This window comes from Lingula anatina, chromosome 6 (genome assembly GCF_051362555.1).
Source record: "Lingula anatina isolate TDL-2025a chromosome 6, LinAna3.0, whole genome shotgun sequence".
Lineage (NCBI taxonomy): Eukaryota > Metazoa > Brachiopoda > Lingulata > Lingulida > Lingulidae > Lingula > Lingula anatina.
Genome location: NC_141772.1, coordinates 11,656,335 through 11,683,095, shown reverse-complemented (window position 1 = coordinate 11,683,095; position 26,761 = coordinate 11,656,335). Strand labels below are relative to the sequence as shown.

Genomic DNA, 26,761 nt, shown 5'->3' with positions numbered 1-26,761 from the left:
AATATAAAAAATTTAGGTGAAATGTGCATTTATTCTCAGAAAAATACAAAAAAGTTCGGGTATTTATTAAAATACCAGATACTTAATATAAATTGAGTATTTTAAAAGGCATTTAGTGTTGATAAGGTTTGAGATTAAAGCTATTGGTTCCAAACAATATGGCGCCTCCATGGAGACGACAAAGCGTGCCTAGGGTAGAGAAAGATCGTGATTGCATGGTCCTGGGTTGAAAATGGAAGGTATGTCCACCACCGCCATGCACCGATGGGACGGAAGAAGGCATACGACGACCCAGAGTTAACATTCTGTCCTAAAATAAGCGAAACAAGTAGAAAATTAGCTCTAAATAGGCGCGACGGTTACTACAATCAGTACCAAGAAAATAGTTTAGCTGCCACGCCGCAATTTTTACTCACCGTACACCGTAGAATCGAAGAAAGACTCTCTACCTCGGATGCAAAGAAGACTATGACAGCAGTAGTTAAAGTACCAATCACGCACAACACGGGTTCTGAATTGACTTTTCAACCAAAATTAAACGAGACGAGTTTAAAGATCACTAAGGAAAGAGGCCAACAGCTTCGTGTTGATTTGATGAAAAAAGCGGCAGCAGTAGCAGCAAGATTACAAGAAGAAGCTACATTTACATTTCAACCTAAAGTGAGCAGCACCAGCGTGAAGATCGTAGAAAATCTTGGTACGGATTTTATGTCAAGACAGCAACAACATCTTGATAAACAAAAAAGACTTGTAAGTATAATCTTTTGAGATTTGTATAAAAATTAATCCTTTACATGTGGTTTTGCTGTAGGCATAATGTTTTAAAATTGGTCAGAGCTGTATGATTTAAAACATGAAATAAATACATACTGTTTATCATTGTGTGATGAAAAAAGAATCAGATTATCTTGACACAAACTGGAATGAAATAAAAAGTTAGATGAGATGAATAAAAACACTGGAGTATAATTGTGTTCATTAAACAATTCATAACCAAATGTGTATTAAAAAAAAGTAAAAAAAATCAGTGACCTTATTTTTTAAAATGGTATGTATAAATTTATTGTTGGGTGGGGATAGATGTAGGTCTGTAACAAGTACAGTGTAGTGTAGTGTACTGAATTGGCTACCTGTGAAGTGGGTCCATTGTTTGCATTGTGCTCTAAACTATTGTGAGCTTAACTGATTCAATATGGCTTTACAAAATTGGCTCTCTTTTAATGCCAACAGGACTGGAGGTTTAAGGTTAGTCAATGTGATAAGGCTTTGTATGGTCTGTTTGGTTGCACAGTGAATGGTGTTTGTATACTGACTCCAAGTTTTATGTTTCATTCACAATGAAATGCTCCTTGACATTTGATATATGGTTTTCATAGGTTTGGCCCAAGGTCCTGGATCACATAATATAAAAAAGAGAGAGAGAGAGTTAAAAGAATACTGTACATGCAACATTATATTTTATGACATATGTAATGGCACATCTGACCAAATGGATAGTGTTATCTGTTGATGATTTTATGATTCATTTGTTAAAAATTAGATTACTTTAATGTTAAAAAATTACTTCAATTTTTATGCATCAATTACAGTTTTTTTTTTTTCTTAAACTGTCAGTGGTAAATTTTAATTCAGTGTGCATTCCCTATTTACTAGTAAATGTAGGTCTACTTAGGGTCATGGTGATTTTAAATATATTGTTTTGAATTAGTTCAGTTTGCACGAATTTTGGTTGTAATTTAAGTTTCTTTTCTTTTTTTTTTTTTTTTGTATTTATCTTTAATTTTTAAATTTTCAAAGTATATATGTTTGATGAGCTATTACCCTTCATAAATTGAATTTATAACATGCTAGTGATCCTTTTTTTATAGCTTGAACAAGCAGCTTCACATGTTCGTGAAAACATCCCACTTGGGAGAACTAGCCCTGTGCCAAAAAATAAGAAACTTAAAGAAAAAGATAGAGGGGTAAGTTACTAATAGACACAATAGGTGCTTTTTCTGCTACTTGTGCCAAAAAGTTGTTGTTTTTAGTAAGGTGCAAAGAAGTTTCTATTAATTAATTTTTTCTTAATGAAAAGGGTTATAAACTATTTCTATTTTCAAGAACCTGTTTAATTTCTTTTTTTTTTCACTCTCTTTGCCTCAGCGAATATACTTTGTCGTATTAAGAACCTGTTTATTTCAGCAAACAAAATAGACTTTGTACAGTATACTGGCGATTGTGTTTCCTTCCCTTTCATCAGTTTTCATCGTGTCAAAGTATTTTGTTAATTTTTCTTAATTTTATTTTAATTAATTTTATATCAGGAGACCAGTGACTCTTCCACATGCGTGACACCTTCTCCAGTCTCAGCCTCTCCCACAGAACAAATTAATAACAAAGACATGAGGGAATTCACCATGCCAGTACTGTCCAGTGGTGGGCCCACAATGTCCACTACAGGGCTGACCAGGTCTAATAAAATAACCACCTCATCTTCCGGTACAGGTCTTAACAGACTGATGAATGGTGAGTAGTTTTAAAAGGGGGGGAGGGGGGAGTGTATACAAATAGGGCTAAAAAAATCACATTTTTATAGATAAAATCAACAGTAAGTCTTTAAGAAAATTTGCTGAACCCCTTTTGTAGTACTTTGTTCAAGTGTTATAATACCATTAAAAGCATGTTTAAAGCTGCCCAGGTGCCTGAGAAAATCAGGAAACTGAAAATGATGTTTTTGCCCCAAAAAAACCCAATATTATGTCACACAATGAACTTGGAGCTGTGCTTTGAGCACAATGAGATGTTTTGAAGATGCATTATATGAATGCAACAGGAATATTAAAAAAAGGCTAAGACCCTTTATTTAAGATAAAATCTCCAACCTGCAGTCCTTCCCTTTAAGAGAACCCTTTTTTTATCATTTTGAATTCTTGATATGTCATAGCTGAAGGTTGATATAAAAAGCAAATTCCCTTTCGTTTTGTTTATTTTATTTTGGCCTGTCCTTAACCTTAAAACAAACAGATGGTCTCTTAGCAACAGTGATTTAAAAATATGTTTGGAAGTTATTTTTAACTTTGTTGCTATTGGAGCTAGTCTGGCTTTATTTGTGACATCTGACAGGGATCAACCTAGGTCACCCATTTACAGGAATTTGATCCTTCAGCAACAGTGATAGGCAAACATATCATAGAAAATTTTGCGTGACTTTAAAAAACTCGGTAAGATGTATTTTATGGATTTTAACTGTGGAAGAGATCCAGGTGTACTTTTTCACAGAGGTTTAATTGTTACTGAAGAGTTGCTGTGTTTGTCCTCTCCAATATTTATCAGCTTACTTTTCCCTTAAGTGCAGAATTAATGATAATATGCAGTCAGACACCTGTTTGCAGAGCACACAATGGTGCGTATACAATTACATCTGGAATAAAACGGAGAAGTTGGCCTTTTAACAACTTGGCCCACAAATCCATCTTGTTAGCTTTTAGAATATATAAAATTATTTCCAGAAGATGTGATTTCACCCCTTCCGAAATGCATCAGTGCTCAAAATCTTCCAGTCACACAGTATATCTAGACATGAAATATTCAGCGTGTATGGGTCAATAACAGCCAATTAATTTATTTTCAAGGCTTGATTACCCTCTTGAAGTGTGGAAAAAATTGATTTATAATCAGTGGCTTTGAATACCCCCTTGGTTCTGCTTCTCCAGCATCCCTGCTCCACTGATCAAAGAACACTGGGATAATTAATTGATCAGTTTGTTGAAGCTTGACACATGATATGAGGAATACCTTTGACACTGTCATTGATGAAGGATACGAAAAATATGTAATCTAATTGAAACTGCTTTCGACTGTGGAATGAAATAAGAATAAAATGTTGTGTGTGCGTGAGTGAGACAGAGTGTTTAATTTCTATTATTCAGTTGTTACTGTCAACTATGTAATAGGCAGATTTAGAGCTCTAGGTGATAACAGCTTCTGAGTAGGTACTCAGTAGTTAATGGATTCCAGGTCAGCCAGGTGTGACAAACCCTGTTAATTACAGTATTCTTCATAAGTTCTGTGGGGTCCCTGATTATTGATTCATTTTCTAGTAGACATGGCACTTTACTTAATCCTGAGTTACTGTGCATGAACAGATGGCTTGAATTTTTTTTTTTTTTTTTTTTTTTTTGGTCACTTCAACAGTATATGAGATTTTATTTTTAACCTTGGTATGAAACTAGTGCATGGTGAAGAGCTGTGCATTTTGGTACAAAAATCATTTCATTCTTTTTTATTATTTTTCTCTTTTGCCCTTAGTTTTGTTTTAAAAAATCTTTTTATGAGTGGATATTACATAAATGTTCAAGTTTTCTTTTTAAAGAAGGTAATCAATACTCGAAAGACTTAATATTTAATAAATTTTTTATTCACCTCCTAGGACCTCTTGCCAATAGTAATTCCAATGTGATCATCAGAAGCCAGAGGAACAGGTTACGCCATAGCATGCCAGAGCCTGGACTGTCTGATACAGACGATAAAGGTATGAATAATTAACTTACCTGGTCTGAAGCACCCTGAGTCTCATAGTTTTGGTGGCAGCTGTCTGTGCTAAGTGTGTATTGCAGCTAATGAGAGGAGTAGAGTGTTACTTGGGGAAACAGGGTATAGGGTGGGATGTTGTGGATTTTTGTTAAGAAATATTCAGTGTACCTGTAGATGTCTTTGTTTTACTGATTAACTTTTACTGAAATTAAATATGAAAATGACTCACATGTATATGCATGCTTGCATGTGCATGCAGAGACATACGTATGAAACGTACACACACATGTAGGACTTGCCATAGTATCCAACACATTTGGCACTGACATATTAGTTTAGGAAAAACTGCCATAGGTGATAGATGTTAGACCATGTTGTTTTATACATTATATATATAATTTGTGTGTTCCAGATGATGAGCCTGAACACATAGGCCACAGCAGAAGTAAAACCATGCCACCCTCAGATCTGGGCACTGGACTGAACCGACCCAAGATGAACAGCAGAAAACTGGCCATGGTCAACTTAGACAGGGTGAAGAACGCCAAGATGATTGCAGAAAAAGCTGCCAAGGTAAAGAATAGAGATAGGCAAATAAATATAGAAATAGATTTTATTTGTAAGTTCAGTTGACACTTTTTTTTAAAGGATGCTATACCCTTCACTTTTCTCATGCTACATGTGCAGATAGTTGAGTTCCAGTTTTTCATTTTTTAGCAGTGCTGTTCTGCACTTGACATAAGTGATTTGCAACCACAGACTGTATCAGTAATCGTATCAGTCATACTTGATGTGTTACTATGTATTCAAATGTCATTTCTCTTTGGTTATTGCATTGACATAATTATCATCTTTAATCCTCAAAATTTAATTCGCAAAAAAGGGTGGATTATTAGAAGGCCTTTCACTTTATGTTGCTTCTGAGAGATATTTGATGCTGGCTTTCAGAATGGGATGGTCTTTGCCATGCAAACCCACTGCCACCACATTCAGGCCTCCTTACTGAAGAGAGGTTGGATTCAGAAACCGTGGGAAGAGTGTGATGTCCTCGACAACAGAAATGTGATTTTTCTGTCCTAAATAAAAAAATTCCTTTTGTTGTTTTGTTTCTAGATCAGATTGCAAACCCAAACCCAAATGTAGAAAGTATTTTATGTATACACACTGATATTTTCTTTTTTGTTTTGGTTTATTTTCAGGTTTAGATGTCTCATTATTATTTTTATTATTATTATTATTATGATTGAATTATTCACTGTCCTGTTCAAGTTAACCTGATTCAGCATTGAAATTCACTTGTAGATTTGCCCTTTTATCTTTTCTATCAGGAACTTTGTTTGCACCAGACGTGGTTGACTTTTTGTGTCAGCAATAACATTGTGCTTTGTTTCAATAGATGTTGAATCCTCACTGACCGATATTTTCTGCTTTGATCCTAATGAAAAATAGAAATATAGCAATATCTTTTAACTCTTGTTCAGTTCTTTGTCAAGACTCATTCGTTGAAAATTTTTTTATTGGAATTTTTACTAATCACATACGTCAGGACTCAAAAAAATTGATGCATTATTGCATTCAAACCTGTGTTTTATTTGTCTCATTTTTTACAGATAAAACCAAATGAATGACAGATATTGCTTATAAGTGAAATAATAAACCATATGCCATTGTTTTTAATCTGACAATTGTTTTTGATTTGTTTTCAGCAACGTCGAGTGTTCACCATTGTTGGGCCCTACCCCACCATGAGAACGACTATGAGAAAGAGAGGATGGGTTGAGAAGTTTTATCGCACAGAGAGTAACCCAAAGAAATCCCCAAGAAAGAAGAAACCATCCAATGGCGGAGATGATGATGATGACGATGATGACGACGACGATGATGATGGAGATTACGATGATGATGATGGTAAGTGGAGATGGAATATTTACATCGTCTCTTAAAATTTACCAATCCACAGCACTACATTTGTCAAGTATCAGTTTTGAGTGGATAGGGTCTAAACCCTCAAGACCAGCTTGCTGAAAATACACAAACAGTGATAATGGTTTAACATCTACCAGCAGGTATAATGTAGTATGGATTGGAAAATGATGGGCAAATATCTATTTGGTGTGTGTTGTTTTTTATCTTGGGTTTTAACCTAATTAAAATTAAAAAAAAGAAGGTAAATAATTTTGGAGGGCTACATAGCATTAGGAGCAGTTTAAGTCACTGTTTCTTGTGTTTGTTGCTATGGCAGCAAATAAATATTTATAAGTGCTATTGTGGATCATACCATTAATTCACATGTCATGGGATGTTGATTTATATTTCAAGGTGCAAATTAGTCGTCCTATTTGTTTTTCTAAATTATGAGCTACCTTCCATGAAGATGTGTACTTGTATGTTATTGATATTTTATTTGTCTATTCTGTTTATCTGGTCTATGTATTCTTTGAATGTTTTGCTGCTGTATCTGAGCATTGGTTATGATATGTTCTGATGGTCTTTTTACAGATATGGGTAAGGATGAAAATGCTGTTCCTCCTTGGGAAGAAGAAGATGGGATATATGGAATTATGGTAAGTTTTGTAGTTTCCAGTATGATAAATGTATGATATATAGAATGAAATATTAACAAAATGTATATGATAATATTAGTAAAATTACGTTATTTAGTGTTTTTTATCTATTGATATAATTGTTTTAGTCTCTCACAAGGTTCACATTTAAAGACTAACAATTTGAGCTTTAATATCAGCCAAAATGTTGACTCTAGAATGTTGATACTTTCTGTCATCTAGCTTCTGCCAGCTTCAACAGCAACAACAACAAAAGAAGATTTCAAGGGTTGTATACATGCCAACATCACCATAAAGTGATTTGGTAATAAATTTGTTTTTCTTCTTCAGTCCCGTGTGATCAGAAATGTGACCCCCACCTTCATCTGGAGTGTCAGACGTGATGCCATTGACTGCAAGTTCCTGAGGAAAGAGCAAATGTTCAACCATTATGGAAAGGCCACTTTTACAACAAAGGTAATAGACAGTGTATAGATAAGATACAACATTTTAACTTTTAAACAATATTAGAATATTTTATTAGTTCTGGTTTAGAAAAAACATGAAAGTGCTGACATTTGAAAAGTTTTGTTATATTGATACGTAATTTTTCCATGAATATCGTGCTTTGGGTGATTTACATAATGCTTTATGATTTTCTAATATGAAGAAACAAACAATAAGATAATATAAAATTTTTGCTGTCTTAGGTTGGTCTTCTTGGTGGTATGAGGAACACTTTATGGTTTGAAGATGCTGACCCAGATGCATTTTTTCCACGTTGTTACAAACTGAGTAATGATGAAGAGAAAGAGGCCTTTACTGGTAAGAATAAACAAAATGAGTTATACAGATCAAAATATTTTTGTTGTAAAATACTTTTATTATTAGAAGCATAAGGCATTTGTAGTATCTAAATTATCCTTGTCCATTCGAGTCATGTTATTGGTATTCATGTTGATAGGAGAAATCTGATCAGAAACATTTTGGATAATTCTTTACTTAATTTAGGTAGGAGAAGATCAATATATAATTTTTTTGTAATGCATGAAATTATATTTTGTAAGGCACGGAAAAAATAGAAAGATTTCCCAAGTATTGGAAAGGTATGGATAAAATGGATCATAAACCTTTTTTTTTTTTTGTTCATTGTTGAGGACTTTAGGCTTCGTTCACATGGAAAGTCTATTTTCTAAAAATCTATTTTCTATTCGCGGTATCTTATGATCACGGTCTGTGCCCTGAATATCCCGCGGCGTAATTACTGGCAGCGCGAGCCAGTTACTTGTAGTAACTTATAGTAACTGGCTCGCGCTGCCAGTAATTACGCCGCGGGACATTCAGGGCACAGACCGTGATCACAAGATATACCGCGAATAGAAAATAGATTTTTAGAAAATAGACTTTCCATGTGAACGAAGCTTTAGATTTTGATCCATATATTCATCATGAAAATATATAAACAAGAACAAAATTATGTTCATTTCAGATGACTACAGGTTCACCACCTGCATGAACATCCTAAAATGGGTGGTTGAAAAATCAGAGTATGTAGATATAGCAGACGACACAGCTGATGTGCCAGAGAGCCCCAGAGCAGAGGCACAACCAGAGCAATCCCAACTACCACAATCACAACTACCACAATCACAACAGGTGCAATGCACAAACCCTGATTGTACCAAGTCAAAGCCTGGAAGTACAGAGGGCAACACCTGTATCCATCAAAGTCAGAGTTCTAGTTTACTGTCTCCCAGAGTAGCTTCAACTAGTCCCAGTAAAAGTCCTACAGGTTGGTTGATTTTTTTAATCATTTTTTTTTTTTTTTTGTGTATGTGTGTTTGGTTATATCTAACAATATATTACAAAATATTTAGAAGTTCAATAGTCTTCTTTTAATCAGTTGCCCAAGTTTGTTTCATTTCTATTCTTTTTTCTTACATTCAAGTTTAGTATAACAGTAAAAAAAATAATGGAAAAAACACATGTAAATATCTGTTGTTATGTTGTTATATTGATATCCATGTCATACATTCATGTAGGACCTTCTTTGTCTAAAGTGAATTTATTTATTTATTATTATTATTATTATTATTATTATTATTATTATTATTATTATTATTAATTAATTTATTTATTTATTTATTTATTTATTTATTTATTTATTTATTTATTTATTTATTTTTATTTGCATTAGTCGGCAGCATCACACCCAGATCTAAGAAGGGTAAGAAAAAGGGCGGTCTTGTCCCTATGAGGGCTGTAGACCTGTCCATACAGCAGTGTGAGAAGTTCCTACAGGAGAGAGAACACCTGGATGTGGACCTGGACTCTGATGTGAGTACATGTCGGATACAGAGTGGAGCTGTTCTGTGAAAACATTGTTTGGGCAGGGAGAGAGAAATGTTTTAGTATACCTCAGATAAACCCACCCCCCTTTTATGCGACCTTTTGTAAATTATATTGAAGGACAAATAATCTAGATCTGTCTTTGAAACAAAGTCTCATTTCTGGTCACATTTTTCAAAAATTTTTGCTTCAAATGAAATGTAATTAATTTCTGCTATGAAGTTTTTGTTGGCATTTCATATGGCTTTTTGATGATACGAAGCTTGGCCTTAAACATGTTTTGAATGTTTGAATTGTCCTTGTTAACTAAGTGTATCAAATATTTTAGATAAACAACTATATTTACTGATTTTTCCTTACTATTCCAGCCACATGAACTGTCACCTCCTCAGTGGGATCAGATAATCCAGTGGTTTTACCAGTTAGTTCAGTAAGTACATTTACTTACAGCAACTTTTGATAGATTATTTGAACTTAAAAATCTAGTTATTCTCTTAAGAAAATTGACAAAGAGTTCTTAAAAGACTTCACAACTAGTGGGCAGTACATTTAACTAGAACAGGTCATAGCACGTAATTACACTACCGAGAGTTTAACTGTCTCTCACAAGTTCTCCACAAGTTCACTTTCTGTTGTTTGGTCAAGGTTGTTTATTTACCATGTTCAGGGTGGATGCTCCATGTAGGTGACTGTTTTAATAATAGCCAGGCTATTACTAGTATGTTTTCCAACTGTCAAAATGGACCACTTGTTGCACCACTCAATGTGAGAATGGTCTTCTAGTAAGTCGTAAATCAGAGTAATTGTTATAGTATTTATAATACATGACTTAATCAAGGACACCTATATTATCCAGTGATGGTGCTACAATCCAGAATGCCAGGGCACGTATACAGGAATGCCAGATTATGCTGGACAGGCTCAGGGAACACTGGCCTCAGCTGGACCTGGACGGAACGAGGAATGTCTGGATCGTCAAGCCCGGCGCCAAGTCTCGTGGGCGCGGAATCACATGCTATGACAGGCTAGAGGACATGCTGGGACTGGTCAGCAGCTCTGTGGTGAAGAAGGACAGCAAATATGTGGTGCAGAAATATATGGGTAAGTGTGGATATCTGGATAATGTGGGTATCTGGATAACATGGATATCTGGATATAATGGATATCTGGATTACATGAATAATTGGCTGATTAAATCAACTTGTGGAAGAATCATATAATATTTGCTTTTTGTATCAATAAAACTTTAAAACATTGTAAAATGCCTTAGAAAAAGTTAATATGTTTTATAGTCTGAGAGAATTACTGATAGATCTTGTAACAGGTTTTTTAAAATTGTGTCAGTTGTCATGGCAACTTGCCTATAATCCCTGACCATGAAATTTTGTATGGAAACATACTTGTACTGGTCAAAAATTTATTTGTAAAGAAATTTGTTTCTTTATATAATTCTAAGTTATTGATTTATTGATTGATTGATATTTGACATTGTGTTTCCAGAGAGGCCGGTACTTGTCCACAACACCAAGTTTGATATCCGCCAGTGGTTCCTGGTGACTGACTGGAACCCTCTGACCATGTGGTTCTACCAGGACTGCTACCTCAGGTTCTGCTCACAGGAGTACACACTAGAGGACTTCAATGAGTAAGTCACACACACACACACACACACACACACACACACACACACACACACACACACACACACACACACACACACACACACACACACACACACACACACACACACACACACACACACACACACACACACACACACACACACACACACACACACACACACACACACACACACACACACACACACACACATACTTGTCTATGTGTACCAACCGAGGACATCAGCACAACACCATACAACCGAGGACATCTTATTCCTTGGTTAAATCAAAATAAAAACATTCAATTTAGGGTAAAATCTATTCGAGTATGAATGTTATAAATTAATTTTTTATAAAAACTAATTTTTTGCTGACAAGAATTTTACATTCTAACCGAGGACACACACGGACACACACACGGACAGACACTACACATTACAACCGAGGACATGCATGCATCTACATGTAATAATGATTGTACTTTTAATGCAAAGCAAATTTTATATAGCGTTACTTTGCAGCAATTCACATTTTTATGAAATTCTTTCATATTTAAGGTAAATTCCAAAATAACACCAGAGGTGATGATTAAATGAACAGTTATACAATATTTAATGCTGGGCTTTGCCACTTTTTTAGATTTGAAGATTATGAGATAAAACATCAATTAATTTAGGAAAAGAAAGGATACTGATGAAATAAAATAAAAGACCAAAGAAATTCGTTTTCAAACATTTTAATTTCATAATGCTTATTTTCTATTTAGCACTCTTTTATTATCATGAATTTTATATTTTGATAACACAAAGTGTCGTCCATTGGATACAGACTTGCACAGTACACAATTTTACAATTGAGGACATCATGCCAGCAGCACCCAAAATTGTGCTTTCTTCCAATTTGATGCAATATTATATAATGCTTAACAGCATAATGATCATCAATTTTTTATAATAAAATATTAGTATCATGAATATTCAGAAAATGTGACTAGCAAAGGTTTTCAGGTTCATGGAACTCCAAAGACATACTAAATGTATACAAGAGAGCACTGTACTGAAATGGGTTTCTTTCCATTTTTAACTTTTTTACATAAAATAATACAGTTTACTGCCATTTCACATGATCAACTAAGAAAATTGTTGAGATGGCAAAAATATCAATATAACAAGTTTAAATGTCCAATTTCCTCCATTCCGAACATTGTGAATGATTGAATCTGACAAACTACAATGATACGAGTTCATTTCCATTTTGGCACTTTTTTTACACAATACAAGATAACAGGTTTACCACCATTTTTATATAATCAACTAGCAATATTGTCAAGACGCAGAAATTGTCAAACAACCCATTTTACATATCTAGTAAATTCAATAATGAGACTGTTTACATGCCTGACAATCAAATCTGAGGAAAACCACTTATATACAAATAAAAGCTGAAGTCCCTCAAAACTCAACCAATCAATCTTATTTTTAAATTTGATTTGTATATAGATAACATTGATCACTCTTGTGAGTTTAATGACAACAGGCCTATTGGTTCTCCCTGAAATGTGCTTACAGTGTTTCTTATATGCTGAAAAAAAAAACAGCATAAAATTTGAAAGAAAAGGGCCTGGTCATGCTGATTTTCAATCTTGACCATTCTTTTACTCATAATAATCAGTTCTGTGAGTTTCATGAAAACAGGCTTTAAGTTATTGGTTCTTCCTGAAATGTGCTTACAGTGTTACTTATATGCTTAAAAAAAACAGCATAACATTTGAAAGAAAAGGGCCTGTTCATGCTGATTTTCAATCTTGACCATTCTTTTACTAATAATCATCAGTTCTGTGAGTTTCATGAAAACAGGCTTATTGGTTCTCCTTGAAATGTGCTTACAGTGTTACATATATGCTGAAAAAAAAACAGCATAACATTTGAAAGAAAAGGGCCTGGTCATGCTGATTTTCAATCTTGATCATTCTTTTTAATTTACTAATAATCATCAGTTCTCTGAGTTTCATGAAAACATGCCTATTGGTTCTCCTTGAAGTGTGTTTACAGTGTTGCATGAACACTGAAAAAAGGAGAAAAAAAATGCAAAACTTTTGAAAATAATCACCCCATTTCCTCCATTTTGAGACACTGTATTACACAGTACATGATAACATGTTTACCGTCATATTTATATAATCAACTAGCAATGTTGTAAAGATGCAGAAAATTTCAGACAAACACTAACATATTTACATATAGTTAGTTCAATAACGAAACTGTCAACATGCCTGACAATCAAATCTGAGGAAAACCATTTATATACAAATAAAAGCTGAAGTCCCTCAAAACTCAACCAATCAATCTTATTTTTAAACTTGATTTGTATATAGATAACATTGATTACTCCTGTGAGTTTCTTGAAAACAGGCTTATTGGTTCTCCCTGAAATGTGCTTACAGTGTTACTTATATGCTGAAAAAAAAAAACAGCATAACATTTGAAAGAAAAGGGCCTGGTCATGCTGATTTTCAATCTTGACCATTCTTTTACTTATAATCATCAGTTCTGTGAGTTTTATGAAAAGAGGCCTATTGGTTCTCCTTGAAATGTGTTTACAGTGTTGCATGTACAATGAAAAAAGGAGAAAAAATGCAAAACTTTTGAAAATAATCACCCCATTGCCTCCATTTTGAGACACTGTATTACACAGTACATGATAACATGTTTACTGTCATATTTATATAATCAACTAGCAATGTTGTAAAGATGCAGAAAATTTCAGACAAACACTAACATATTTACATATCTAGTTAGTTCAATAACGAAACTGTCAACATGCCTGACAATCAAATCTGAGGAAAACCACTTATATATATCAAAACAAGGCACAACTTCCACAAAACTCAACCAATCAATCCTATTTTCAAACTTGATTTGTATATTGGTAACATTGATCACTCCTGTGAGTTTAATGACAACAGGCCTATCGGTTCTCCCTGAAATGTGCTTACAGTGTTACTTATATGCTGAAAATGGCAGAAAAAAAAACAGCATAACTTTTGACAAAAAATGGCCCGGATATGCCGATTTTTGATCTTGACAACCCTTTTACTAATAATCATCAGTTCTGTGAGTTTCATGACAATAGACCTATTGCTTCTCCTTGGACTGTGTTTACAGTGTTGCATGTATGCTGAAAAAAGCAAAAACAACATCAAATTTTCTGAAAAAAAAAAAGCAGCCCATTATGAAGATTTTCAAACTTTCATAATGTCATAGCCTTCTTCAAACTGTCAGGGGTAGATTAATTCATAGTTAGCTAAGGGGCCCTTTACACTGGACGGCGTCCTTTCTGCGTCCTGTAGTACGGATCCATTTGAGAGTACAAAATTATAATACTTAACTTTCTGACAACTGGCCAATCACCAAATATTCATTTTTTTCAACCAAAGCAATGCTTGTACCTCCTTTCTACGACCACAGTGATGCCAGTTTCTTGCTCGCACAAAGGACGCTGCCCCACTGGCAGGGCTAGACACTAACTTTTATGAGCACCTGTCCTTCGGACAGGTGGTCACAAATTTGACCTGTCCGATTTTCAAACCAACCTGTCCAACAAAACCAATATTTTTTTTTCTATTCATACCCAAAACTTTGTAAATTAATATGTGTAGTCATACATTTAATGTATTTATTACCAAAATACTCAATCAAATGAGCTGGGAAAATGCACCTTAAAGTGAATTTATTTTCAGATAAAAAGTTGTTTTTTCATACTTGTGAACTCCTGAAGATTAAATCTTGCATATAAGGCTGTATTCCCAGAGCTTTTAGATCGATCTATCCCCGCGGGGAGTCTCACTAGATTACTGTCAGATAATCCGGCTTAAATGTCCGTCCCACCTACTACAAGCTGTAAGGGGGTAATTAACTTTCGTGTCCGCTCGGCTGACAGCTATTCTGCGTGAACCCCCAGGGAGTTAGGTTGATCTAAAGTAGATCGATCTAATCTCTGGAAATGGGGTCTAAGTCTGATTTAACATAGTTCCAATCAGGGCTTCTCCTAGGATTTGGGGTACAGGGTCTACTAATTGTAAATATGCAATTTGATAACAGATTACATGAAGTTTAACCACAGCTTAAAAAAAAAAAGAAAAAAAAAATACCCTGAGCGGGAAGTGGGGAGGGGGTACTGTTAAATTAATTTTATTAAAATATTCAAAATTAATAATATTTGAATATAGTTCAATGAAATGTTCAATAATATTCATTTTATAATACTTATATCTATGTTAACAATTTAACTTCTTTTTTTGGGTTATCATGTGTTTGATTTTTTTTAATATATGAATTAAATAAAATCAGTATAAAATGTTCCCCTTCTTTTTATTAAAATTCTCATATTTTTTATTACTAATTTCTTCCTTACATCAATATCATACTGGTATATGACAGCAATGTTAATTTATCATATTCCAGCTGAGCACTATTTTTTAACTGTAAATAACAAAGGTGATACTAGAATCATTAAAGAAAACACCATACAAAATTTCAGGTTATATTTTGGCAAATAAACAACATTTCAACAAGATCTTCAGTCCAAAAGATTTCACTTTCTATAGTGAGTAGATAGCATACAACGTATTTGATTGACAGGCAGTATGTTGCCTTGACAACGAACTAGATATAGCCAGTTCATCCAGTTCAATCTGGCTTTGTACCCAGGCAGCACAGTAGTTGTGTAGTTTCTGTTTTTGGAACGGTCTTTACTACTAGAGCACGTAGATTTTGAACTAAATAAATATAAAGTAAAAAACCTGATATGTGAATAAATTTTGTCTGATGAAGTTCTGGAGGGTGTTCTCTTTCATAATTTGGCGGTAAGTTTACTCAGACTTCGTTTTGCGACTGCATGTGTTTTGTGCCAAAAGTAGGTCACTCTTTTCAATGCCGTCTAGGAAGGGAATAAAAGACGTTAGTATGCAACAAAATATATTTTTTTAAAAAGATTTTTGCTCCAAATTTCTCACAAAACATGACCTGTCCGTCGGACAGCCAACCCTGCAACTTCACCTGTCCGAACTGATTTTTACCTGTCCCGGACAGGCGCTAATGTCGAGCCCAGTGTAAAGGGGGTTTACGGACGATCCATTTACCCTTTTCATTTAATTCTTGCACCCTCAAAAGATTGTCGGTCCTAAGATCTACCGAGTGAGCCACAAATTCAGACAGTTCTTCTTTATTTAAACCACTCCAAGTCAGTTGTACTAATAAAGAAGCGTGCCGTAATATGTACAGTGCGATGATAGTTATGTAGTTACGTAACGGCCTAGGAGAGCTTAATTTGATAAAAAAGACCTTTAGTTTAAAAATATGAACTTACTGAATATATATATGAGATATAACATTAGTTTCAGTTTAGTCTGCCCTTCACAGCACAACCGAGGACGCGGAATTTGGTCCGCCCTTTACAGCACAACCGAGGACGCGTGTGTATAGCCCGATTTCAGACAAAAAGTTGGACAGTATTTCTGATACACTCGTGGCGGGAATTTGGCCCGCGCTATACAGCATAACCGAGGACTGGCTCAGAATAGCGTCAAATTTCACCACCTAACTTGAAATGGGCCCCTTTATGCATTCCACTGCTTATGTCAACCGAGGACGTCCTCGGTTGGAGGTGTGTCCTCGGTTAGTGGGTTTCGGGCGGGTGTGTGTCCTCGGTTAGAATGCGTGCACAAGAGCACACACACACACACACACACACACACACACACACACACACACACACACACACACACTACATCATCACATTTACATTCCTTTTTTGTTCAGTTATGAAGTAAAAAGAAGAATCCAAATTCTGGATAACCCATTATATGTACTGTTGTATTAAATGTTTTATGATTGTTCATTTCTATATATGAGAGTCTTAATGTTTTGGACAGTTATTTGAATTAAATCTTGCTGCACTGATGTCCATCATCTCATTTTCAGGTCCATCCATCTTTCCAACAATGCCATACAGAAGCACTATGAAAACAATGCTAGTCGTTCCTCAGAGCTTCCAGATGACAACATGTGGAGCAGTGAAGAATTCCAGCAATATTTGGAGTAAGTTGTAGTTTGTAGATTCTTTATGTTTACTCTATTTTTTTTAACGCCCCAATAATGATTATGGGACAAGTGACTGGGCATTATGGGTTGTTCTTGATATAGAGTAAGCTGTAGTACAGTTTTTTATGTCTACTCTTTTTTAACATGAGGAACACTCCAATGAGGGAGAAGGAGAGATGGTTATGTGATTACCACATGAGCATTATGGGATGTATATTATGGGATGTAATTGGTAATCTAGTGTCACAGGCACATTTGTAAAAGTTTTAACATTGGATAAGAAAAGTTCAGATTAGCTTTGAAATAGAATAAATAATTTTCAACAGTTTGCCATTGAATTCCCCCACATATTAGATTTGCAAAACATAGATTATAGCTTCAGGCAAAATAATTACTAGTTTAATATCAGAGCCCTGTATTTTGCCTGGCAGCAGTTAAAATTGTACTTACTGCAAACAAACACAGTTGTTATGGATTATTGTTCTCTCACTGCTATACCAGCTGTCAAGTTAGCCGAGTGTGAATGGGAGATTACTTTGAAATCCAATAGTTCACCCGCTTTTTGCAGACACTGCTCATATTTGCATATTGTTTTATTTAAAGGACGTCCTTGGTTTGAGTTGATCTGTGTAGGTGTCAGGTGTATTGATGGAAAGTTAAACAGGGATAAACAAATTATTTTTATTCGGGCACTACGTCGATACCAGTTGTTTGTTTCAAGTGTGTCCATATTGCTTGTTCAACTGAGTGGGTAGGAAATTGATTTAGGATAAAGCAGATGGACGTATTACTTTTGTTCTCATATTTGTATTTATTTGAATACGATATTATACTCTTAGGCATATGTGGTAATTAAGTGAAGCCTGGACCATATTTCAAGATCCATTATATATTCATAGAGTTGTTTTAAAGACTTTCTTTTAAATATTTCTAGATGTTTCTAGATTTAACGGATTATGTGGTTTACTGTTACAAACGAGGAAAAACGCCCTTACAGCATTTATTTCAAACTTAACCCTCAGACATTAAAAAGTATGTGTAAGAAAAAAAATGTTACTAGTGATTTTCTTCATATTTTGGCAATCTTGATGTCCTTAAATGGATTTGATTTTTCAGCAATATGCCCTTGTAATTTTAAATCCTCTCAATCAATAATGACATTTTTAAGCGTTTGCAATTTGCTTTTTCAGTAAACGTGGAATTGGTAGAAAAGTGTGGCAGGAAGTGGTGTATCCAGGGATGAAGAAGGCTATACTCTGTGCTTTACTCACGGCACAGGATGTGGTGGAGGGCAGAAAGGTGAGCAGCGATACTTTTTATTATTTATTTTTTTTATGTAATATTACATGAGAGTCAATTTTGTAATTTTTGTGAACAGACTTGAAGTCCAATTAACTTTTTATATCATTTATTGATTAAAGAACAGCAATTTCCACATATTGCTTCCAAGCTCATACCCTATTTCAAAATGTAACTTGTAATTTTCAAGTCAATATTTATTGTTTAAACTCTGAGTCATGCTCTTCTTTTAAATCTTCATTAAAAAACTAAAAGTGCTGTTAAGAACATAAACAATTTGAAATTTAAATTTTCTCAATTTTGTTTCAGAATTCCTTTGAGTTGTATGGTGCTGACTTCATGTTGACAGAGGACTTCAGGCCGTGGTTGATTGAAATTAACTCCAGCCCCAGCATGTGCACCAGCACCAAAGTGACCGCCGAGATGTGTCCAGCTGTCCTGGACGATGTGGTCAAAGGTGAGGGTCATTTGGTAGATGGTCGTATCAGTAATACAATGGTCAACTCTGGCAAGTGAATTGTGTTCTGGAAAACAGTGATAGCTTTACGGAGGGTTTAATTCTCATCTTAGTTCAGCCTGTCATATATTTTAGATATTATGTTTTCAGGATATGTTAATCTTAAATAAATTTTTGAAATACTTCAAAGATGAAAACTGATTCTCATGTCTTTTAATTGCAAAAAATATTCCAGTTGGCTTTTTACCCATTACCAGAAAGCCTGCCAAAATTTAAATGATTAATATTTACTTATTTTATTCCTTTCCAGTTGTTGTGGACAGAAAATATGACAAAAACTGTGATATCGGACGCTTTGAGCTCGGGTACAAGCAGCCCACTGTCAATGTTCCACCTTACATTGGCCTGGACATGTCTGTGGAAGGCTGTGGGATTAGAAAACCAGGCTTCGTCCGTAAACAGCAATACATGGATACCTCTTCTAGTCGGGACAACAACTCAACCTTAGTCTCGGGAGATACCTCACCTCGAAATTCCACCGACAAGGCAGCTACATCAAAAGTCAATTCTGTGACACCTAAAACCTCACAAGACTCGTCATCCAGTAATACTCAAGCTAAGGAGCCTGCAAAAGTGGTTGTGAAACCCAAGTTAAGACTTTCGAATAGCGAACCCAAGTCAACCAGTACAACCCGTCCAACGATTGTTGGAGCACAGAATAATTTTAACAGCAAGATGATCACAGTGAGACAGCAGGCCAAACCTCCAGTGTTAGCATCAACGGAGGATGTTTCTCCCCCACCTCCAATGGCCTCCGTGTCACCCATTATTTCTTCACCAAGAGGTAATTATAACGTGGTCATTAAACATAAAACCAGGAAATTGTTAAAGAAATACGAAAAGTACACCAATGTTAGCAAGAGGGAGGATTTGGAACAAAAGTATGGGCTTACCCTGCCCAAGGTCCCCTATGCTAATATCCCTGCGTTGAATGCCAGGGAGAAGAGTTTCCAGTTGACCAAAAAGCCCAAACTTCGGTTAATCCGAGCCCTCTCCCCTGATAGCCTCAGCACTGACCGTACACGCCCTGGTCAGTTTAATCATTTGTTCAGGGTACTGGACAATGCAGTGTGACCACTGATATATATGTACTTGTAGCTGTTATGTATAATGGCGATAAGGCTTGGTTTTCAGTATTCATTTTGTGCAGTTGAAGTGGAAGCTTTTGCTGGAGTTATTGTTGAAACTTCTACTACACTTGCAGTGCTGTTATATGAGAAAATGTTATTGAACATTATCGTATATATGCTTGGCTAAATTAAAAAATACTCTGTAGCTTAATAGTATTATTATTATTATTATTATTATTGTGTAAGTCATTTAGATATTTATTGATTTAATCTCAGTAGTCATCTCAGTCATTATCGATATAGATCACTTATGTCATGATAAGTAAGCTAAAATTATACATTACATGTAAATTGTTAACTAGGCTTCAGATACAAAGTGAAGTGTTACAGGGTATGTTCTAGCATCAGTCAACAGTTACACTGTACTGTTCTCTGGTCTACATACTTTAATTAATATTTGATTAATTTCCAAAACCGTTCAACCCGCAGTATTCAAAGGTCGCCTACTCTCCCCACTCTATGTCAGTGGGCCTCTCACAAGGGACACGGAAGGTTCTCGGCCATCTTGCTTTCCTGGGCTGCTGCTGAATCGTTTACCGAGAATATCTCCCAGAAAATTACCACTCGAAATCCCTGTCATCCGTCCTCATCTTCGGAGCCACGTCTTGGTTGTCAAAACTACTAACAAGTAAATTAATCGTTTGCACTGTTCCCGATGCTGCAGTAATGTAGGGCTATTACGATATACGTGATTGTGATTATGGCCCGTGATTCCTTGCATGGTTTACTACAAACAGCTTGTTCTGAAACAACGCTTTAAAATTCCACATGATCACAGCATTTGTCCTACAGTTACTGCAGCTGAAACGTATCCTGGCACCCTGACGTAATACTACACCTTGTGACGTTGATGTGCACTACGATATTAGGACACGCTGTGACGTAACAGCATATTCTGTGAGGCACACACGAATACGTCATAATAAGTAACGTAGAGATAATTACTAACAATCGATATATATATCACTTACCTGTAGTACCACTAGCGCAAATTGCACAAAGGATGCACGCATGTTATCTCTTTAACTGATAGGTTTATACTTTAGATAAGCACTGAGTAGTAAGTTAATGTTGCTGCTATCTATTTTTGGTTAAATCACAGTGTAGATTAGATTGAATTTCCTGGTGCGTTTCACGCTAGAAAGTGGAAATTCATCAATCATCAAATATAAAATTAGGGAGGTAGAGACAATTTTCTTGCGTGTGACGCTTCTCTGATTATTCTAGTTTATAACACCGTGTGCATTGAAGCAAAATGGGTAGTTTCTAAACTTCATTTTATACGTTTAGTACGATATGTTCTTACTTAGACTTTCTAAGTTAACGTAGAAGTAGATTTTCATGTAGCAGTTAAAGTCACGGTTCAAGTTCCCAATAGACAGCGCTTTAAAACATTTCCATTTTCCCTTTTAGCATTTGCAGTAACCCCCACCGAATTTAGACTTCCTCGAATCCGCATTTATTCACGGTAACAGACTATATGTTTGAGTACTGACTTGTCTTTACTGTGAATCACAGTGGTCTTTGTTCACTCTCCTTTCTTTATCTAAACGTACTGGATACGTTATGGCGACATACTGCAAATCGTTTTCAAAGAGACGAAAAGTGGTTTCTACCTATGATGCATGACGTTTTGACACGTGACGAGTCGGTCACGTGATCAAGGGTCGAAATGCCTTGCCTCATAATTAGAACAAAACAGTCTCTTCAGATATGATTGGCTTTTCGTCATATTTGATAATTTATTCCTTCAGTTTACCTTTTTATATGTGCGCCGTTTGTCTTACGTCTTGCGCATGCGGACTGGCCTCTATGTTGTGAACCTCTCCTTTTGCCTTCCCACTTAATTTTCACATTCACCGAATGATTGAAATGGTCTGGTTTCATTTTCTACATTTTCTTTTACTAATGGGAGGACATTTTATCAGGGTAAATCCCCAAATTGAGCTCAGAAATTCAGAATGGTGGTGGCTAATTTTTTTGTTCTGGCCAAAAGGCACGCTCCTTTGGGTCTTTCACAATTAGGTGAAATGAATTGGTAAATCCGACCCTCCTTATCACACTTTTACATGTCTCTCTTTTTTTTAAATTCCTTTTGAGTTGAATTCCGTCTGTTGGTATGGCAGTGCTAAAGTTATCCTAAGCTTTTTATTGATATTATTTTGCCCTTTTTTTCTATGAAATAGTAATTATTTTTCTTTATTATTATGAAATGATTACGTTCTTATTTATTTATTTATTTATTTATTTATTTATTTATTTATTTATTTATTTATTTATTTATTGTCTTAAAAGGGGAAGGGGGAGCAGCATAAAAAATTAAGCAAAAAAACTTTTTCTAAAATAATTAGTTAAACAAAAAAGAAATGGACCCTTGTGAGAATTCAATTTCGTTCTTCCTGAGCAGTTTTAAAAATAAGAAGTTGCCAAAACAAACATGCTCCCATTGGAGCAGTGTTCTGCTTTTAAAGATAATTAAGTTTAATGAGTGAGAGAGATCATATCCGCAATGCACCAAGTGGAATTCTGGCCGTCTTAGTGAGTGGCTGAGCCTTGAAAAGCCCCAGCTTCCAGACATCGATCTTTCGATCTGCCAGCTTAAATTGCCACGTTTATGGACGTAATGATAGCGCATCCCTCCTTTGGCTAACTGGCGAAAACATCTGCTTTGGTCCCAGCAGGGACGCGGGTCATCCCCCATCTTTTACCCCGCACCTGGTCCTGGCTTAATACTTGTCCACTGCGTAGGCGCCCTACCACGGTGGTAGACAAATGCGCTCCCTAAGGGTCGACTCTACTGTATAATCCGTATTGCTGTTTTGCTGTTTATGATACATTATTGTTGGCACACTTTCCCTCTTGGTCCAAGATAATTCTTCCCCTTAGACCTTCGTGTTAAGTTTCATTTTGTTACTTTCTAGACATATATTTGTCTTGGGATATTATTTTGTGTTATCATTTTGTAGTTTTGCGTCTTGAAAGTGAATTGTGTGTTTGGTTATATTTATGCCTAACTAGGTTCTATACCAATTTCTTTAAAATGTGGTTTGGTGTTTTTGAATTGCCGTGGATTATTGCATTCGTTTAGATACTTGAAATGAATATCGGAGATATATCCCCCTCGTATTTGCTTATTTTCTTTACCTAATAAGGAAGTGTGTGGAATTATATTTTATAGGACATTAATAGAAAAGTAGATGCATCAAAATTTTAAGAGGAACAGCTAGAATTCTGTTAAATTTTATGCTTGTATATTTGTTGTAGTCAATGCATTATTAACCAAATACTAACCCCACATTTGCTTTTTTTCTTGCACCCTACTAGGCAGCACTCAAGTCCCCAATATCGATGAGTGGGCCAGAACGTGCTCCAGGTGTGGCAACGGAAACAACCTTCACCTTGAGAACGAGCTCTTCTCGTGCGCTTGCAAGAGCGACGGCATCCAATTGGACGTTTCTGGGCAACAACGAGTGCGCAGCGCTGGAGGGCGGAGGACCAGGGTTTCTTTCACGTCGGACCCACGGCCTACTCTTCAGAGCCAAACTGTATTGACCCTAACGGCCCCTTTCCCACCGAAATGCCCCAAATCGCCAAAACCTTCCAAATCGATGAAAATATCCTCCAGAAACAAAGTTTTGGCCGAAGTCTATAGGCGGGAGTTGAACGAGATTGAAACTGCCAATAAAAGAGTGTTGTTAAGATACACTGATGCTGGTATTCAAAGGCCAGAGAATCCTCCCACTGTGTTTAAGTCCTATCCTACCCTCCCAAAGAAAAAATACACTAGGAAATTACCGGACGAGGATGGGTACCAAATTGTTCGTATGAATTCCAGTGTAACGGGAACGCTCAGTCGCATGGTCCCCGTTGCGACCCAAAGCTTCCAGAGATGATGCACTCGAAATGTTGCTGATATTGTATATTTTTATTGTTACAGCTGCTGTTGATGTTTGGATGATGTAAGTGCGAGATTGAAAAAAAAATGCAAAACTTATTTTTTTAAGACAGAACAATGAGTTTGTTAACTGTTTTGCTGTAATCATGTTTGTAACATGTGATATTTTATTTTCATACAGGAAGAGGCTTTTTTATGATAGTGCTTAAAAATTCATAATTGCTCAATGATGTTTAGAATGTGATGTAAGAGAATGCCAATTTGATGTAATGACGGGACTTAATTCAGAGCCCGAGATTACGATGCAACAACCGTTCATTTGAAGAAGTATTTTCATATTTTTTCACGCGTCTTAAACATATGACACGTGGCACGTACACCTTGTGAAGGCAGACTTATTTGTATGATATGCCTGGCTCAAATTTATAGTCGTAGCTGTAATATGTGACAATGTCTGACTCAAATTTATAGTTGTAACTGTAGTATGTGACAGAGGATTAGTTTCTGGCACATAGAGCACAAGATGTAGCAAAACTGCGCAAAGAATTGACAACCATTATGTGCAGTTCCATAGTTTTGCAAGATACTCGAGAATTATGAGAAGAAAAATGAAACATTTTACGATATCCTTAAAGAATGCGCTGAGGCTGATAAAATGTGCAGCTCTTGATTAAGCGGACATGTTGAGTTTAAACATGACAAAAACGGGTGACAGAACCAGAAACTTTTGTATGATATTTAGATAATTTGCAAAATTTCGGACAGTTACAAAAATGTGTTGGAGATATTGTAGCACTTTTCTGAAAGCAAGATGACTGAAAGTGGCGTTACAAACGCATAGATTATGTATAATATTAAAGATATAAAAATATATATTTAGTTACGCAAATAAGATACTGTAGGTAATATAATATATTATTGTGGATATTACCGCAGTATAAAATATGTATGTAAATACCGGCTGAATGCTTGCCAAGTATATCATTTCCGTCACGTAGGTAACGTAATCTGCATCATAGACAAATGCCAGGTGCTACCAGTCAATGCATTAAGGTTTAAGAACGGCCCATTGATTGCAACTCTTGCATCATTAAGTCAATGTTCTGAAATATATTGATGTCTCATTTGGTTTTGCATAAAGTGCGTCATTCACTCGCTCCATTAGGCACAAGGAGAAAACGGGAGATGTTGCGCTTGTGTGTTCAAATAGAGTAATGTTCAGGTGTACGACACAGGATGGCATTAGATCAGAAAAGATAAAGTTAAAAACGGAGGCCTTACAACATGTACGCGCTTGGCCCATTTCAGATAATTTCATTATGCTCGGATGTGAGAGATATCGTTTAAGTAAAGAAGTTTATGCATGGCGCAAAGTTTCGCGTCACAAAATGTAGATCCATTTACGTAGAAGTGCTTGCATTAAAACCCGTTGATAAGTTTGATAAGATTGCTGGTTTGCATAAAAAGGTTTTGTAATGACGCATAACTGCCATTGTAAGTGGTGTGGGCCGTACGTTTGTAAACGTGGAAAAAGTATACTTGAACTTTGCAAGTGCTCGTATTACGATATTCGTGAAGATAATTTTGCGAGACAATTCTTGGTTAACGCTCTTGGAATTGGCATGGTCACTGACCATTTTATTGCATGGCGCTGTTATCTAACGGAACATCTCTGGTATAAGACTCTGGTTTTGTCTCGCACATGTGGCCCGCCATGCCCTAGGTGAAGTTTGCTCCCCACATGAATCGATCGTTCAATAGAAATTAGCTTAGCAGCTTCGTCTAGTCTGATGTCATCAATTTCAGTTGTGGAGCTAAAACTGTTAAAAAAACTGCTATTGTGTACGTTTTCAAAACCAATTATTGGATTGAACGAAAGCCATTTTTGAAAGGTACTTTGTTTGCATGTATTTGTGAATGATATTGTTATTTACAGTGCGTTATCAGTGCATTTTGTATATCAGGTATCCTGATTTATCATAACAGCTATTGACATTAAGTATCCTGTAGTTGAGTCATATAATGCGGGTTATTTGGTGTAAATTACTAACATATTTCTTATGTACATACTGGAATGCGTTGTATGTTAACGTGTATATTAAATAATGGTATATTCGTGGACGATGTACCTTATGAATTCGAATAAAGTCGTAATATTTTGCGTAAATGAATTGTCTGGTTTCTGTTATAATGTTCCATTGACAAACAAAGCATTCTTTTGTTCATATGCTATCTAATACTTAGTTTTTGATAATTTTATTTTAAAATCGTTCAACTGTTTTTTAAAACATTTGATTGATCAAAAAAAATATCGTGTTGAAATATATCTAAACGGCTACTAGCGACATAATATTAAAGAGGCAGCCGGTACCAATTACAAGTTTAGTTTTTGCCCATCGTTATTTCGGGTTTTCATTATTTTTTTAGTGAAAGAGACCTTCCTTTGCAGTCTTGCTCTTAAGGAAATGTTAGTGATTTCAACAAATGTATTACAACTGATAAAAAAACGAATGAACAAAGTAAAAATTGATAGAATAAAGAAAAGACAACACGGCTGTAAGTTTTCCGTGAGATGCAACTTCCTGACACACTTTGGAATCTTCTCTCTGTCCCCAAGGACTGCCTGATAAACTCCTCTATTTTATTTCCCTTTATTTCCTCTCCTAACACGTTCCACATCCAGAGGGACCTCCAAGAACTCCAGTTTTGGTACAGAACCATTGGCAGGCGAATCAGCAATAAAAAGATTACTCTAACATTGAAACGTTAAGTAGTGCGCACGCAAAACAC

The 26,761-nt window shown here is 35.6% G+C and overlaps 1 protein-coding gene across 3 annotated transcripts; it reads left to right on the top strand.

Moving 5' to 3' along the window:
• Positions 1 to 137: 137 nt before the first annotated feature.
• On the top strand, positions 138 to 26,142 carry LOC106173574 (tubulin tyrosine ligase 3). Of its 3 annotated transcripts, XM_087014683.1 has the most exons (20): positions 138 to 750; positions 1,869 to 1,964; positions 2,307 to 2,508; positions 4,412 to 4,513; positions 4,928 to 5,088; positions 6,222 to 6,423; positions 7,015 to 7,079; positions 7,410 to 7,535; positions 7,769 to 7,883; positions 8,548 to 8,850; positions 9,256 to 9,395; positions 9,776 to 9,837; positions 10,264 to 10,508; positions 10,908 to 11,052; positions 17,011 to 17,127; positions 18,321 to 18,429; positions 18,739 to 18,886; positions 19,197 to 19,730; positions 21,490 to 21,544; positions 23,401 to 23,601. In XM_087014683.1, exons 1-20 carry the CDS (start codon positions 265 to 267, stop codon positions 23,426 to 23,428), a joined length of 3,441 nt encoding a protein of 1,146 aa, XP_086870809.1. In that variant the 5' UTR covers positions 138 to 264; the 3' UTR covers positions 23,429 to 23,601. The 3 variants fall into 3 exon arrangements, with proteins under 3 accessions (XP_086870809.1, XP_086870810.1, XP_086870808.1); XM_087014684.1 differs by lacking the exon at positions 23,401 to 23,601 and having other exon boundaries at positions 21,490 to 23,191; XM_087014682.1 differs by lacking the exon at positions 21,490 to 21,544 and having other exon boundaries at positions 139 to 750; positions 23,401 to 26,142.
• Positions 26,143 to 26,761: the final 619 nt, after the last annotated feature.